Here is a 16,839-nt window from a genome sequence, read left to right as displayed (position 1 = left end):
AAAATATACTTTCAGCAGTATCTTCCGTTCCGTTGTTCTGCCAATTCTGCGATTCCGGCTGGGGTCACGTGACTGCCCAACTGACTGCAGGCTTTTCTTCTGATGTCCTGACCGGATGTGCTCGCCTTTTGGCCCCTTGCACACGACCGTATGACTTTTTCTGTATTTTGCGGTCCGTTTTTCTCGGATCCACTATTGTAACCTTTTTTCTTTTGGTTCCGTATTTCCGCTAAAAACATCTCCGTATGGTTTCCGTTTTTTTTTTACGGATCGCAAACGGAAACATACAATTTGTAGTAATTACTGTAATGTTTGTAAACAGTAAACAAGTGGGCATGGATCTGCAAAATACGGATGTGTTCCATATGTATTTCGTATTTTTAGCGGACCCATTGACTTGAATGGATGATGGAACGTTATTTGCTGGCAATAATAGGACAGGTTCTATCTTTTCACGGAACGGAAATATGTAAACGGCATGCATACAGAGTACATTTCATTTTTTTGCGGAACCATTGAAATGAATGGTTCTGCATACGGACTGCAAATTCAACCCGCGAAAATGAAATGGAAACGTTCGTGTGCAAGAGGCCTTTCTGTGCAGCTGCATGTACACTTTAAGCAGTACCTACCCTTCCTGGCTGGGGTCATGTGACTGCCAGACTGGGTTGGGACGTCAGAGGAATAGTCCGCAGCTGCTCGGGGCGGTCACATCAGCCCAGCCAAGGCTTGGGGCTTCCACAATAGCATTCCTGCTTATTCTGTTAGGAGTGTGTTCACACACAACAGGTTTTCAGCAGATGCTTCTCCAGCTTTCCCAATCGTGAGAGCAGCTTTGCAGAAACGCATGCACCTGCTGGCGAAATAGAAGAAAATGCGCAGTGCGAATTGACCTGTGGTTTGGTTTTACAGTCCTGGGCGTGTGGCAACAAATCTGCTGCTTGTGAACCTGCCCTAAGGCCTCTTTCACACGGCCAGGATTTGTAAGCCAAAACCAAGAGGGGGTCCACAACACAGAAGAGGCACAAATATTTCTAGGATCCCTTTTCTCTGTCGGTTCCACTTCTGGTTTTGGCTTACAAATACTGACTGTGTGAAAGAGGCCTAAGAGTACATCCATGGGGGATGGAGCTGTCCGACTCTTGGCCATCTGCGGCGGTCCCATAGAGTGGAATGGATTGGCGGACATGCATAGTCGGTCACAGGGCTGATGGTTGTATAATGACAAGTTCCAAATCTTGTGAAATCAGTCTAATCGCACATTTGCATCTTTACCAGACTCCGTTTTTATTATTCTTACTTAATTTTTTAGCTGCAACTTTTTTTGCTGTTTTTGTTTCCAGCCAAAATGAGACTTGTCTTAAATAATAAATATCGTCCAAAATCTCTTTAAGAGTCCATTCACACGTCCGCATAGTGGGTCAGCATCTGTTCCGCAATTTTGCAGAACGGATGCGGTCCCATTCATTTAATTTTCAATGGGGCCGTAAAAGATGCAGACAGCACACTATGTGCTGTCCGCATCCGCACTTCTGTTCCGCGGTCCCGCAAAAAAATTGAGCATGTCCTATTCTTGTCCGCAGCCACGGACAAGAAAAGGCATTTCTATCATGATGCCGGCCGAATGCGGAACACACATGGCCGGTGTCTTGCGGACCACAAATCAGTTGCGGACGTGTAAATGCACCCTTATACGGCGCCGTGAGGACTCTATGTGCCGCCACACGGGCTCTGTCCGCACTGCTTTGCCATGTTCGTAAGGCCACATGCACTCTGGGAATTGCTGCCCATTTGTCAGTGTCATCTCCTGGACTGACGGGGGCTCCTCGGACATGAACTGCATTATGGTGATTTCTGATGCAGTCAGTTCCTATCTGACTGTGGGTTTATTGTACTGTGCTCGCATCACGTGAATTGTAATCTGCGTCAATCTCTATAATGCTGGGAGTTCACGTCGGAGGAGCCCTTTTCCATCCAGGAGATGAGGCTGACACATGGTCTGTGTTTTCTGGACCTCATGCCTTGGGGCTCATGCACATGAACGTTGGCTGTTTTGCGGTCCAAAAATTGCCAATCCGCAAAACACGGATACCGGCCGTGTGCATTCCACATTTTACGGAACACCCTCTATAGAACAGTCATATCCTTGTCATTAATAACGGACAAGAATACGATATGTTCTATTTTTTATTTTATTTTTTGTGGGGCCCCGGAACGGACATACGTATGCGGACAGCACGCGGTGTGCTGTCCGCATCTTTTGCGGCCGCATTGATCTGAGTCCGCATCCGATCTGCAAAAAATGTGGATGGGATGCAGCCCAAAAATATGTTTGTGTGCATGAGCCCTTAGCCCTTTCAAAGACAGGGAAGTGGCGGAGCCGGAGTGCACGGAGTGGGCTCAGGGTCGTCCTTCAGTGCACTGAAGCCCTAATATGCATATAAATAAGTATCATTTTAGGAACGGGATTTTCACCAACTATCAATTTTAATCAGCAGTATCAACCCTATCTGTCTGACCACATCCACTTTTCCAAACTGGAGTAGTATAAAATGTTCCAAACTAAACCCAAAAATGCGCCCCCAAAGCCCAATTTTGCACCTCCTGGAAGCCAGAATTCTGTAGTGCAGGGCTGTCCTGCCAGTTTTTGCAGTTTTTGGCTAACAATAAAAGCTAGAAACTGCACTGTGTGACCGTGTGTTTTACGTGCAGTTTTCCATCTAGGAATGCTTCCCTCCTCATGACGGACGGCTCTCCGGACATCGATGGGATGGCAGCCTGTGGCTAGTCGGCCGCTTGTTAGGGCTCGCGTCAGCCACAGCAGCAGAACATTGCAGATCCGCCGCCTCGTGCCTGCAGGTTGGCAGCCAGCACTTTCCTTTACATAATCCTCTTGCATAAGTGAGATTTCATGTGCATCCTGTTATTATACTGCCTTGTGTGCCCACACAGTAGGGAGCAGATCCCCCCCCCCTTCCCCTCGAACAAATATTAGAGACGTCTTCCCAAACTTTTTGCAGTAGTGTTAAGGAGGGGGTCTTGGATGTGAGCGCTCTCCTCCTCTCTATGAATAAGACCTTTCAGACTGTTTGTTTTCCTCCTTGCCTCCCTCCCTTTCTCCTCCTCACTCCACCATTGGAGGGGAGGCCTGGGAGGGCATGGCCCCCCCCCTTTTTTCTTTTTTTTTTGCAGTATGTACTTGGAAGTTTTGGAGCAGGTCCCGCCACTGTGCAGTCTGTCCTAAGGTAGAGGGGGAACCCTCTTACGTGAGAATGCTGGGGGACCCCGCACCGCTGTCTGCAGACAGGACCCTCCTCGTGGCTGGCACCAAATCTGGGTTTACTTGCAAGATGGTCCTGCAGGCAGTTGGCAGAGTGTTACGGTAAGGTGAGCGGGCGCGCTCTCGGTATAGTCGCACCGTCCTGTGAAGAATTCTGTGTATTCACAGACAGGGCGAGGGTTAACCGTTTCCATCCCGAGCGTGCAGTTTTCTCTACCCTTTTACATCTTTTCCGTCTTGCATCTTGCACGGAGATGTTCGGTACGTGGAGAAGTTCTAGCTCTTGCGTCATTTCCAGGTTTCCTGGAATTGGTCGGCAGGCAGTCAGGTTAGAGCCGTACAGCTGGCCCCCAATAAAAGGGAAGGACCCAATAGTGGTTATATAATAATTACTGAGACAGTCTGTTCCTACCTAGGAGACGTTTTTTCTGGCTCAGGTCGTCTTCTGAATTTGGTGTTTTTGCTGGATCCGGCAGGGGATCAACAGAAATGCATCCGTTCATAATACAACCATCTGCATCCGTTCAGAAAGGATCCTGTTGTACTAAGTCCGGTACTTAAAATTATTGTAAGTCAATGGACGCCGGATCAGTTTCTTTCTCGTGTTCGGAAAAACAGATCCGGCACCATTGACTTACATTGTGTTTCACGCCGGATCTGTCTTGCTCAGTATCCCATGCCGTACACAGCGTTTTGTGTGCGGCATGGGAATGAAACGTTCAGTTTTGTCCCCATTGAAAATGAATGACGGGGGGGGGGACTGGAGCGTTTTGCTACGGTTTTGAGGTCCTGTGACGGATCTTAAAACTGTACAGCAAAACGCAGATGTGAAAGCGGCCTTAGATTGGAAACCATCAAAATGATTTCCCTGCATTGTGTGCTCCTGGGATTCCCCTCTGTGCCTATGGTGGAAACGTCAGAGGCAAACTGATAGGCTAGCCACCAACCATCCCCCCCAGTGGGCAATCCCTTTGACTCGCAGGGTGGCATCACCTTGTTATCGTCATCCAGGTAAGTGCCCCCATACTCAAAGGATGTCAAAGTATCTCCGGGGATCATCGTTCACTGTGCTCATGAGTATGGTGTCTCCCCCGGGGTAGGTCAGGGATCAGCAGCCTTCAGTAATCCAGCCGCTGTGAAACTATAACTCCCAGCATGCACACTTATTTGGGTGTTTCTTGTAACTCCCATAGAAGTGAAAGGAGGATTCTGGGAGTTGTAGTTTTTAGAGGTTGCTGATCCCTGACCTAGGTTGTAGAGTATGGACAAATTAGCACGAAAGCCCTGGCAGAATCTGCCTGTTTATATAGGGACTTTGGGGCAGATTTGCCAGAGATTTCACCCAAATCTGCAGAAAGAATTGACGTGCCGCAGAGTATTCCCAACTGGGACATTGATGGCGTATTGCGCAGTGCTCGATAGGTGCCGCTTTCACCTATGAGCGACGCTCGGTGCATCTTTCACTATGGGAGTTCCGACAACAGCCGAGTGTGCTCGTAAGTCCCATAGCGGTGAATAGAGAGCGTACTGCGCAAGCGCGGCCACCTCTCCATTCACTGCTATGGGACTTCCGAGCCAGCACTGTTTTTTGGACTCTAATAGCGGTGAACGGAGGGTCGCCACGCACACGCAGCTATTTTCTGTTCACTTTGGGGAGCCCCGTTCGAGAAATAGGAATAAGTCCCAGAGGTGGAACCCGCACCTATCTGACGGTATATCCTAGCGAGATGGGCCACCCCTTTTAAAATCCACACTGCTGATGGTTTTCTACGGCACTGCAGAAAATTTTCTCCAGCGTATCCGCTATGTGTAGACTTACTGGAGCCATGTCAGCAGTGCGCCTAGACTTTTACCGCTCCTTCTGTTTTTGGGATCTTACACATGGTGAAATGTATGGGGTGTCCTTATTGTCGGGTCTCCAGAAATGTGCCTTAGGGGGCATTCACACGACCGTATGTACTTTGTAGTCTGCAAAATATAGAGGACGTCTGTGTAACATCTGTGTTTCATGTGTTTTTTTTTTTTTTTTTGTGTGGACCCATTGACTTCAATGGGTCAGTGGTCTGCATTTGCGGCCAAGAATAGGACGTCTTCTATCTTTTGCAGAATGTGACTTACGCACCAGTATTTCCGTTTCGCAAAAGATAGAATGCGTTCTATACCTGGCTGCAAATGCAGACGATAGACCCATTGAAGTCAAAGGGTCCGCAAAATCCAACGCAGACGCCATCTCTATTTTGCGCACTTATCTTTATTTTGGTGCACCTATAATATGGCAGCCTGGGTCGGTTAAAGGTCCTGCTCATCAGTGTCACCATTATTCCCTGTGATTGACTTGGATAAGTGTGTACATGGTCGTTCCAGCGGACAAAATTACCATAAATGTAGTCGTTAAAGGGATTGTATGAGGAAAAAAACATGTCTGCTTCCAAACAGCGCTCCTCGCCCCTTTTTAAGTGAATGGCGTAGAGCTGCAATACCAGACATAGGACAAGGGTGGAGCTGTTTCTGGGTGGGGGCGGCCATGTTAGTGGCAGTCAACCTGATTTTTAGGGGTCCACTATAGAATTGCCACATTTTTGGGCACGTTGCCGGCCCGGCTCCTGGAGTAAATCCGGTGCTGCTCTCATGTGGTTGAGGATTTCATAGATCCGAAGTGGATTCGTTTAAATACTTCCATTTTAATGCAGTTTCCGTACGGCATTAAAATGTATTGGCTCAGTGGAGCCAAAGCTCTTCTCGCCAGTTGTCAGACGCTCACTGTTCAGATATGGCTGGCCTATCCCGAGGACAGGTCCGCAATATATTACTCCCAGAAAACCCATTTACACTGGCCATACACGTTATGTGAACATTTTGGCTGGGCCAGCCGACACTCTAATGTGTGTAAAGCTCCCCTGCCTCTCCCTTGAGGTGTAAGTAAGGGAGGGTCAGGCATGTTGGATTGAACATGTCCTTCCTTTCTCGTCATGGGCGGTAAGCAGTCGCCCGAGGTGTCTGACTTCGGCTTATTCCCCTCTCCCTATTGTGGACACGTGCATGCTCAGCGAGGCCAGGAATGATGTGTTCAGCCACAGCTGTCTAAGACTGACGGCCACCATTAGTCCCTCATTCTTCTGTTTAGTGGCCCTGATGTGGCATAGGGGTGCCGGGACAAGCATATTGGGGGATGTGCTCTGGTTGTGGCGCCTAGAAGCGGCAACTAAATTTGGTGCTTTGCTGCAGCAGATGAGTTTTTGCAGGTAGGTTATTCAGCAGGCCCGCAGCACGCCCTGTAGGGTACAAGTCCAGAAAGAACCCCTCTCATCAGGGAGCTCATCATCCGACTCCGAGGCCATCTTTGTGGTTGTATGGGTAAGGTACCTGCGCCGGGAGATGGCAGAGATGGGGCAGGGAGCATTGCGCAGAGCACCGACTTCATGGATCCTCCAGGGATTTAAAGAATGGTGTCCTGCCAAATGTGTGCGCAGAACAAGCCTAGACCTGTGTGCGAAGGGAAAAGGCACATCCTGACCCTGTATAAAGGAGCCTGTGTGAAGCTGCAGGTAGAGGACGGTGCCAGGATGGGTAGTGTAAGAACGTGGAGCTGCCCATACGGTGCGGAGCGCTGAATACAAGCTGTAATACGGCCGGACAACCAGGGCGATGGGACTTCTATGGTCTTCATATACTCGGGAAAATGGTTTTCCAAGCCTTTTTTTTTTTTTTTTTTTTTTTTTTTTTATTCAGACAGTTAAAAAGTCATCCTTGGCCCTGTCAATCATAGTGCAGAGGGAGGAGCAGAGCCTCTAGGTGTAACGGCAACGCCCCCGTTGCTCCTAGAGGCTCATTTGCATATATTAATCCCGTGTCTGCTGTGCCACGTGACCATGCTATAGGCACAATTCCTGTATAAGTGCACCTTCTGTAAACAACAGATATTTTCTACAGTTACGTCATTAGGTTGGCATCTGCTTAAACCACACATCAGATAGTTGGCTGGCGCATCAGTTTGCATGTTTTTGCTTGATTCCATGCACCCTTCTTCAGGACACGTCTGCCCCAGGAACAGCGGAGCAGATTAGGGAATGGAATATGATTGGTACATGTGGGTGACCCCCTCCACCTTCCTTGTCAGCTACGCACCCTGTCATGCTTAATTTAGAGGGGTTACCTTCAATAGCAGGGATGCCCAACCTGCGGCCCTCCAGCTGTTGCAAAACTACAACTTTCAGCATGCCCGGACAGCCTACAGCATGGCAAGGTGGGAGTTGTAGTTTTACAACAGCTGGAGGGCAGCAGGTTGGGCATCCTGCTCAAGACTAAAATTACCCATTGTTTAAATCACATTTTTATGTTAATCATATTTGTTTAGATTTTTGGGTGATTTTTGTTTCCCATGTCACTGTCTATATATAAAAATAAAATAAAATCGTGTCGTTTTCACACGGTCTAAATATATAAAATTTTCCTGTTCTATCCAGGTAACTTTTCAGCAGTCATCTCATTATCATCACAGCATCCACCCATTCACTAGCTGATCTCACGGCTTAGCTGCTCCCTCCTGACCTCTGCACGGGTCACAAAGCCATGCCGAGAAAACTCCCAAAGAAGTCAATCTATTGTGTCTGTGACCCATGAAGCGGCTTTCAAACCCAGCCGGCAAAGTGAAGGAGGGCGCACCGTGCATGCACAGCTGCCCTCCATTCATTTCTATCGGGCCTCTGAAAATTGCCGAGTGATTGGAAGCAGTAGTCGCGCAAGTGCGGTGCGCCCCATACATTTTTGATGGGGATTCCGAAAATAGCAGTGTGTGCCGCTCGGCTTTTTTTGGTGGGCCAATAGGAAGGAATGTTGGTGGTCAGACCCACCATTGCCGGCCACCACTTTGCCTACTTCTTTTTAGAGATCGGTGCGGGGCCCACACCTATCAGACATTAGGGGCATATCCTAGCGATATGTCCCCTGTTGTCCGAGATGGGTATACCCCTTTAATTTAAACAGTAGTCTATTTGCTGCTGACACATTCCCTTTAAAGTGCATCTCCAGCTTCAAACTTCAAGGGGTTGTCTGAGATTTTGATATTGAAGGGCCTGTCCTCGCTCCTCAGGATAGGTCATTAATATCTGATGGGGGGTTTTAATTGTTGTTTCTTCCCATTCATCTTAAGCATCACGAAACATGGTGGAAAGACGTTAACTGGCCAGGTGGCTTCGTGTCAGGACCACTTACCTGGCCTGTGATTGAGCCCACAATATTGTGAGTTACTAGTCAGTCTTGCTCATCTACGCTCTCTTTACTGGAAGGTAATGGAGCATTAACTCTCTTGATCTCGCTAGAGAGGTGAATGGGGGCGGAGGAGGGCGCCTTTGTTTCATCAGCATTTAGTCAGCTTCCTGCTCTTTGTCCGGGCCTGTCCCCCCGGCGGAGGAGGGGAGTGGTGGTCCTGCTGGATTTCTGGCAACCTGCAACGTGTGTTGCTTGTGTGACCTCTAGGTGGCGCTGATGTCACCTGATGCCTTTGTACAGCCCTTGTTGCACTTCCCCTATACGTTCTGTAATTACTCCTAAAGTTATACTATGGCTCGGGGATTTTAGATGTTTTTTTCATTCCTTCCTGTAAGAGGTGGCGCATTCTGAAGATATCATATTATCCCTTAAATTCATTAAAATTCTTTAAAGACTAGTTGTCTTTATTTGCGTTTTTGCTGATTTTCATGGCTTTTGTAGCTGTTTTTTAGTGAAAAAAAAAAAAAACACAACTCCACCTCCAGACGTTAGCTGTGAATTATGAACATGCGTTTTTATTTTAAGGCATTTCTCTTCACTTGCGTTACGTTGCATACTTTGGCGCTTTTTTTTGGCTCCTTTTCTGCCATTTTTGTACCATAGATATGTCCATTTTATTTTTTGTCCTTTCTTAAAAATGCCAGTGTCAAGGCCGTATGTGCCATTTTATAGCGTGTTTTTTTTTTTTGTTACTTTTTTCCCTTCAATTCCTGGAGTCTGCTCTCCTTCACTTTGCGGGCTCCGTTTTAGAGATAGGTGCGGGTCTCACCTCTTAGCGATGTTTGAGAGGGGCCTACCCCTTAAGCCTTGTTAGGGCTCATGCACACGAACGTATTTTCTTTCAGTGTCTGTTCCGTTTTTTTGCTGACTGTATGCAGAACTATTCATTTCAATGATGGGTCCAGAAAAAAAATAGAAGTTACTCCGCGTGCATTCCGTTTCCGTATTTCCAGTCCGCAAAAAAATAGAACGTCTTATTATTGTCCACATTATGGACAAGGATAGGACTGTTCTATCAGGGGCCTAGCTGTTCCATTCTGCAAAATATGAAATGCACACGGACGTCATCCGTATTTTTGGCGGATCAGTTTTTTGCTGACGGCAAAATACATACGGTTGTGTGCATGGGCCCTTAGAGTGGGTTCACATGTAGGTTTTGTGTATAGTGACGTTTATAGAGATTTTTAAGTTGTTTTGGGACTGTATAAAGCACGTCTCCGTTACTTTAGTTTTATTTCATTTCCTAATACGGTGCCTTTTCCGATCCTGTGAGGGGGGGGGGGGGTCGGGGAGAGAGAGAGATCTATCTCGTGGATGAGGAATACGTACATAGCCCCATAGTTTGTGCTTGGGACATAGCTTTGCTACAAATACATGAAGTGGGCTTTGTTAGTGTTTCCCGCACTAGACGCTGCCACTAAACAAACTCAGCCGATGCGTCTGTACCTGTCCCATGGGGGCACGTTTTGGGGGAAAGCAGAAAATTAAGGAAACCTATGAAGAGATATGTAAGAAGTAAGCTGTGAGCCTTTATGGCAGTGGCTATGGATACCTTTTTGGAACTTTTTTTTTATTGATTTTGATGTATTTTGGGCTAAAAAAACAACTTTGCAACATTTTTTATTTTATTTTTGTAGAAATTTAGCACCATAGCAAAGATTTAGCTTCTGCAGTCTTTTTTTTTTTTTTTTTTTTAGATTATAAGTGAAGCTGCATGAACCCATGACCAGCCAGTATCATCAGTATGCTGCATGGTGGGTAGTTGAAGACGGGATGGAAGGGAGATATCTGTGACCAGGTCAAGTTTAGTGGTCCTGGGCAGTGGGAACCACAGAATGGGTGCAGCACGGGAAAAGTCCTGCAGACAGGAGGAGGAGGAGGAGGAGGAATTGTAGGGCCATTGACACCCTTGAGCTGCCCATTGGGTGTCACTGGTCTAGATGCCAGGGAACAGTTTCCAGTTTCCGTCTCAGGCGGGCATCGATCACAGACCATGTGTTCACACAAAGAACTTAGCATTTTGGGGCGCATAGCTTGTCTTTGGGTGGACCAGGTACCAGGTGACCTTATCGTGGAGTGATGTTGGACCAATTACAGACACATACGTGTTCAGGTCTAATGTTCTCTGTAGTAGTCCAAGTAATATCCACCAGTCCTCCTACAGCTCCCATATCCCTGAATGTACCGAACGCCATTATTCTTCAGTCTCCATCGTGCAGGAAGTCTGGTGTCCGGTCTGACAACTTCCTTCCTGCTCTGCTCCTGTTATCTGTGGCACTTGTCAAGTTGCACCTTCCTTGTGCCAGTCTGTGCCATCCACCCTGCCTCCCCCCTGTGTGTTGTCAGGCCATGCCCGTCTGTTTCCTGTGTGTGCTTTGCTCTGGTATGTACGACATGCCTGGGCACTGCCCCCGTCTCAAGGATTCACTGGCAGCTCTGGGATTCCTTTTAAGGCAAAGACTCCTCAGTGAGAACGAGCATGGGAAAGCCGGGCTGGCAGGGGATCTCGCTCTTCTTAACCCTGTTGGTACCAATTTGCTATAGAAAACTTGACCCATTAGCTGCTGCAGGCAGATTGGGATTGCTAAAGCCAAGTGATGTCATTGGAAAAGCTGGGTGACAACCAATATGGAGGCCATTACAACTCCTTGAGGAGTTGTCATCCAGTTTCCCCAGACCCCTAAGGGACACATCCAGATCTTTACCATGTAGCTAGACAGGAGCGTAGGAAAGCTGGGTGACTGTGGGTGCGTAAAGGCGGCCATGTTGGATGTCACTCTTTCCTGGAAACTTTACTGGATGGTAGATGCAGCTCAAGCCTCTGTCTTCCCGAGGTGCTGTGTTGTGGAGGAGGCCCCCAAAAAAGCTGTGATTTCTGCCAGAGATTGCTGGAGTTGCCGACTATGCGCCCCTTTAATGAGGTAATATAACTATTTCTTAACGTTTTCTCCTTTGTTTCATGCAGAAAATCTAAGACTAAGCCCAATGGTAAGAAGCCTGTTTCAGAAGAGAAGAAGTTGTACCTGGAACCAGAATACACCCGTGTCCGCGTCACAGACTTTGAATTCAAGCAACTAGTGACTTTACCGCAAGAAATCGACCTCAACGAGTGGCTGGCCAGCAATAGTAAGTGTCTGGAGCGCCCCCATATATAAGGCCTCGTTCACATGTCCGTGATGTCATCTGTGACAAGATGGTCAGTGGTTCATCCGTGAAGAGACCTTAGGTGTATATAGCTGTGCACGTGACAAGCAGACGCATACCTGATGTCCCTGCCCTGACTTTTTTTAAATTTTTCCTTCTGATGTCACTTCCTGTGTAAAAAAATAAAAAATAAATGCACGGCATCCACCCGACGCTCTCATATTGGTGACCTATCCTGAGGATGACAAACCTCCGGCACTCCAGCTGTGGTGAAACTACGACTCCCAGCATGCTTCATTCCTTTCTATGGAGTTCTAAGAACAGGCAAAGAAGTATACATCTTGGGAGTCGTAGCTTTACCACAGCTGGAGTGCCGGAGGTCAGCCATCAATATGTAAATCCCCGAGAACCCATGGCTATTGCTTATCATAAGACATGTATCCAAGATCATCCAGTAGAGATGCACATCTGGTAATGTTCCTTTAGGCAAGAGTGTGATGAAACCTAGAAGTCCATTTAAAAGCATTGACAGCGCCTGTGATAGTGGATAGAGGGACAAAGCATCGTCAGGTGGTCCTGGCAGTGTCCCCTAAATCCGTGTCCAGCACCCAGTAGTCAGGGGCCTGATATGTGCCTCAAACTAAATTTCCAGTTCATAGTTAAGAAGGTGGAAGCCTTTGAAATGGGTGAACTACCACTTGTAGGAGCTTTGTGATCCCTCATGTCACATTATCATTAGCTGCCCCATGTGCCGGATCAATGTAATTCTGGTCCTCACATCCACTGCATATAAGTACAGGACGTGACTTTATTCTCAATTATTCTTATGTTTCCATCAGTTACCACATTCTTCAACCACATTAACCTTCAGTACAGCACCATCTCAGAGTTCTGCACGGGGGAGACCTGCCAGACCATGGCTGCCTGCAACACGTGAGTTTTCTGTCGTGTACTAAGCATGTTCTGCTTTTATCCCCAGGGGTCTTGTGACGTTACGAGGTGCCTCCGAGGCCCCTGGTGCATGCGTCCTATGGATACATAGCCTATAATTGGCCTGACGCTTGCCATTTTTATCACTGAGAAACCTCCTGGACTCTGCTGATGTCTACACTGGGGTTTGGGTTCTATATGTATTTTACAGTTGGCTTCAGTAGACAACATGCTGCTGTACGCCCTGGAGATCTCCTGGCATATACATATGGTGTGGACAGAGCCTAACCTGTAACCTACAGCCCCCCTATGGTATAGAACAGGATACGTAGCTTTTGGGGACCTGCACCTGATTCATACAGCGGGCTGCGGGTCACCCTCAGTTCTCTTTTGTATGTCTGTCTTGCTAACTGGTACATATTACACTGTTCTGCTACAGACAGTACTACTGGTATGACGAGCGGGGGAAGAAGATAAAGTGCACGGCCCCTCAATATATTGATTTTGTCATGAGTTCTGTACAGAAATTGGTGACAGACGAGGACGTCTTCCCCACTAAATACGGTGAGTGAAAACTTTCCTGCTTCTGTTTTTAGATGGTGAACAGTCGTCTTTGCTGTAGATTATACCAGTTTAAGGCCTCATGCACACGGCCGTGTTCTGCGGTCCGTGGTAACACGGCCTGGATTCCTGTAGTGTATTACTGTAGTGCAGCGGCGGCATGAAGTGCACGGCGTCATAGCAACCAATGACTCCGTGCGCTCCTGCTCTCAACAGGATTCCAGGCCGTGTTACCACGAACCGCTCTCTGCTGCGGAACACGGACGTGTGCATGAGGCCTAACTCTGTATAATGCATATTAGCTGCACATTCCTCAGGGGTTCCTTACTCAGGAATTTATGACCGCTCTATAGGATATGTCATAATTGACAGATGGGGTTCTCCGTCTGGGACCTCTACCCGTGTCAAGAACGGGGATCCTGTGCATGGGGAATACCGCTTTAAGCCATAACCAGTTAATGAAAGCAAAGGCACATGGATCGTAGGAAGAACAATGAAATCCATTACAGGGGTTGTGCCATCTCAAACGTTGGTGGCGTATCGCTAGGATATGCCACCAATGTCTGATAAGTGTGAGGCCCACCTATCTTTAGAATGGAGCCCACAAAGTGAAGGAAAGTGGACCGCATATGCCTATGGGAGTGCTGAAAATAGCCAATCGGTGTATTTGGGTATTTTCCGAAGTTCTATAGACCTGAATGGGATGCGGACTGCGCAAGCGCTGCCACCGCTCCATTCCCTTCTATGGGGCTGACAGAAATTTCTTCGGCACATGTGCGGTCTACTCTCCTTCACTTTGCTTGCTCCATTCTAGAGGTTCTTAGCAATAAGCCACCAATGTTTTAGATGACAACCCCTTTAAGGATTTGTTTACCTAAAATAATGCATAACTTTAGATGGCTTAAATTGTGTAGGTTCATTTTTTTAATGGGCGATTATATTGAGCTGTGGAAAAGTGTTTCTGATGTATATTTTTGTTGCCGTGTATTGCGTCCCATCCTGGAAACCCCCAAAATCTTGTGTAGTCAGAGCCCCTCCATTATCGGCGTACAGTGGTGTCTTCCACAGACATGCAGTCAGAGATGATGTCAGTGTTGTGGAACAGACCATTGCATACACAGACCCTGGGGGAAGCTGACTACACAAATGTACCTCTGATACTTTTTCGATATCCATGAACTCCAAGCAGTGTAGCGTGGATGATATATGGATGGATGTGGGCGATATGTAATGGGATCCTGACATGTGCATCTGTTCCGTACTCCTTCTAGAATCTGCTATTGACGTATTTCTTATATTCTTTGAACAGGCAGGGAATTCCCCAGCTCCTTCGAGTCCTTGGTAAAGAAGATCTGCAGATATCTATTCCATGTAATTGCTCATATTTACTCGGCCCATTTCAAGGAGATTGTCGCTTTGGAACTGCACGGACACTTAAACACTCTCTTTAGTCACTTCCTCCTCTTTATTCGGGAGTTTAATCTACTGGACACCAAGGAGACCGCCATTCTGGACGACCTGTCTGAGATGCTCTTCACTGAGGACAGCAGGGAGGCCGGAGGGGCACAGAACCATGTAAAGGAGAGATGAGTCGTCCTCCGCACCCCTTCCCCTAAATGTCCCTCTTCCTCTCCTTCCACTGTCCCCCTCCCAGCGTACCCTGACCCCTATAAAGAGCTGGCTGACCTACCAGCTCAAAGCACAGGGGAAATGGGGTTCTAGGAACTGCGCTGCCGGTTTTGGAGTAGGGGAGAACCATGCCTGTACTACCCCAGCCTGAAGGGGAGCAGACCTCGCTCTTATCTTTAGCAGGATGTTGCACCAAGTATCACCTTATTTTTATTTGTCTTGAGGTTTCTTTTTTTTTTTTTTTTTTCCTTCTTCTATCTTCTATGATTTCCTTCTTTACTCTCTACTTTACCTCCTTTTCTTCTCCTGTCTCTTTTTATGGGTGGCACTGCCATTTTTGGCTTAAGTCTATTATCCTATTGAGAGAAAATATTTGCTTTATTTTTTTTTTTCTTTCTAATTTTATTTTGCCGTGGCTTTGGAGGAATGTTAGAGGCACCTAGGTGGGGTGAGAATACAGTGGGCTGGGCTGTCAGAGCGTAGACGAGGCTACTTGCAGTCCCCCGCTCTGGAATGAATCAAGGCTCCCGTGTCACCAACTGCCGTGGACATCTGCTCTTCCCCTCTCTCTCCTCAGGAGGAACGCTGGGTGCTCGCCCCTTGTTGGGGTGGAATGATAATGTTGGCTTCTTTTAGTTTATCTGTTAAATAATGATAATATTAATAATAAAACAGATTCTATCAACCTGTGGGGTGGCTTTGTGTGTTATCCATGGTGGCAAGTGGTCGTCCAACCAGCCGATATCCGTGTGCCATCTTCCCCATTTATAAGGTGAGTCACATCAATCGTACACACTATACTGAGACTGCGCGCAGGTGACTGGATGCGTTTCATTGTATTATAGGATATAGAGATCAATAATGGCTTTACTAATTCGTTGCCAAGGTTGTTGCTCTTAAAGGGAATGTGTATACAGCGCTCCAGATCCCCTACATAGACATAAAGGGCATCTGTCAGCAGATTTGTCCCTATGACACTGTCTGACCTGTTACATGTGCACTTAGCAGCTGAAGGCATCTGTGTGGGTCCCATGTGCTGAGTGAAATGATGTTTTAATATATGCAAATGAGCCTCTAGGAGCAACGGGGGCGTTGCCATTACACCTAGAGGCTCCGCTCTCTCTGCACTGCTGAGCCCTCTGCACTTTGATTGACAGGGCCAGGCAGTGAAACCGTCATCACACCTGGCCTTGTCAATCAAAGTGGAGAGTGCGTGGAAGTTGTAGAGAAAGTGGAGCTTCTAGGTGTAATGACAACGCCCCCGTTGCTCCTAGAGGCTCATTTGCATATATTAAAACATTTTTCTCAGCACTGTGGACACATATGAACACAGGACCAACTCAGATGCCTTCAGCTGCCAAGCGCACATGTAAGGGTACTTTCACACTAAAGGCAGGACGGATCCGACAGGCTGTTCACCCTGTCGGATCCGTCCTGTTGCTATTTCGCCGTGCCGTTACTTTTAGTCCGGCGGCCTTTTGCCGTGCACTGGCATGCTGCGCCGGAGCTCCGCCCCCTGTCCCCATTATAGTCAATGGGGACAGAGCGGCGGCACGGCGAAATAGCGACAGGATGGATCTGACAGGCTGAACAGCCTGTCGGATCTGTCCTGCCGCTAGTGTGAAAATAGCCTTACAGGTCAGACAGTGTCATAAGGACAAAACTGCTGACAGATGCCCTTTACAGGAATGCAGAAAATGCACACAAAATGTGGCAGCACTTAGTCTCTTCATTGCCTCCTTTCACTTGATCCTTTTTTGTATCATGAAGAAAAAGGAAATTCAGCAGCTCTCACCTGCCCCTCCTTCAGCTGTGAGCACGGAGGCCCGTGTCAGGTAACGGGCAGCAAATGCGAAAAGAGGTTGAAAGAAATCCAGCTCCAAGTGGAGCTGGATTTCTTTCAACCTCTTTTCGCATTTTTTGTATCATGTTCTAGTTAAAGGAGTTCTTGGGGCTTTTAATATTGATGATCTATCCTCAGGATAGGTCATCAATATCAGATCGGACCCCGCTGATCAGCTGTATGA

The 16,839-nt window shown here is 47.4% G+C and overlaps 1 protein-coding gene across 3 annotated transcripts in view; it reads left to right on the top strand.

Annotated features, from left to right (window-relative positions):
- Positions 1-15,497, top strand: part of MOB2 (MOB kinase activator 2) — a 40,248-nt gene extending 24,751 nt beyond the window's left edge. The window contains exons 1-5 of one of the 3 annotated variants that reach the window (XM_044271079.1): positions 3,208-3,382; positions 11,514-11,674; positions 12,532-12,625; positions 13,062-13,186; positions 14,493-15,497. In XM_044271079.1, the coding sequence (XP_044127014.1) occupies positions 3,273-3,382; positions 11,514-11,674; positions 12,532-12,625; positions 13,062-13,186; positions 14,493-14,773 (771 nt within the window). In that variant the 5' untranslated portion in view covers positions 3,208-3,272 and the 3' untranslated portion in view covers positions 14,774-15,497. Of the gene's footprint in view, positions 1-3,207; positions 3,383-10,993; positions 11,072-11,513; positions 11,675-12,531; positions 12,626-13,061; positions 13,187-14,492 lie in introns of those variants that run through there. The other 2 variants (XM_044271080.1, XM_044271081.1) reach the window with 2 other exon arrangements.
- The last annotated feature ends 1,342 nt before the right edge of the window (positions 15,498-16,839 follow it).

This window comes from Bufo gargarizans, chromosome 10 (genome assembly GCF_014858855.1).
Source record: "Bufo gargarizans isolate SCDJY-AF-19 chromosome 10, ASM1485885v1, whole genome shotgun sequence".
Classification (NCBI taxonomy): Eukaryota; Metazoa; Chordata; class Amphibia; order Anura; family Bufonidae; genus Bufo; species Bufo gargarizans.
Note: the sequence above shows the minus strand (reverse complement) of the source record. Positions and strands in the feature narration are given on the sequence as shown.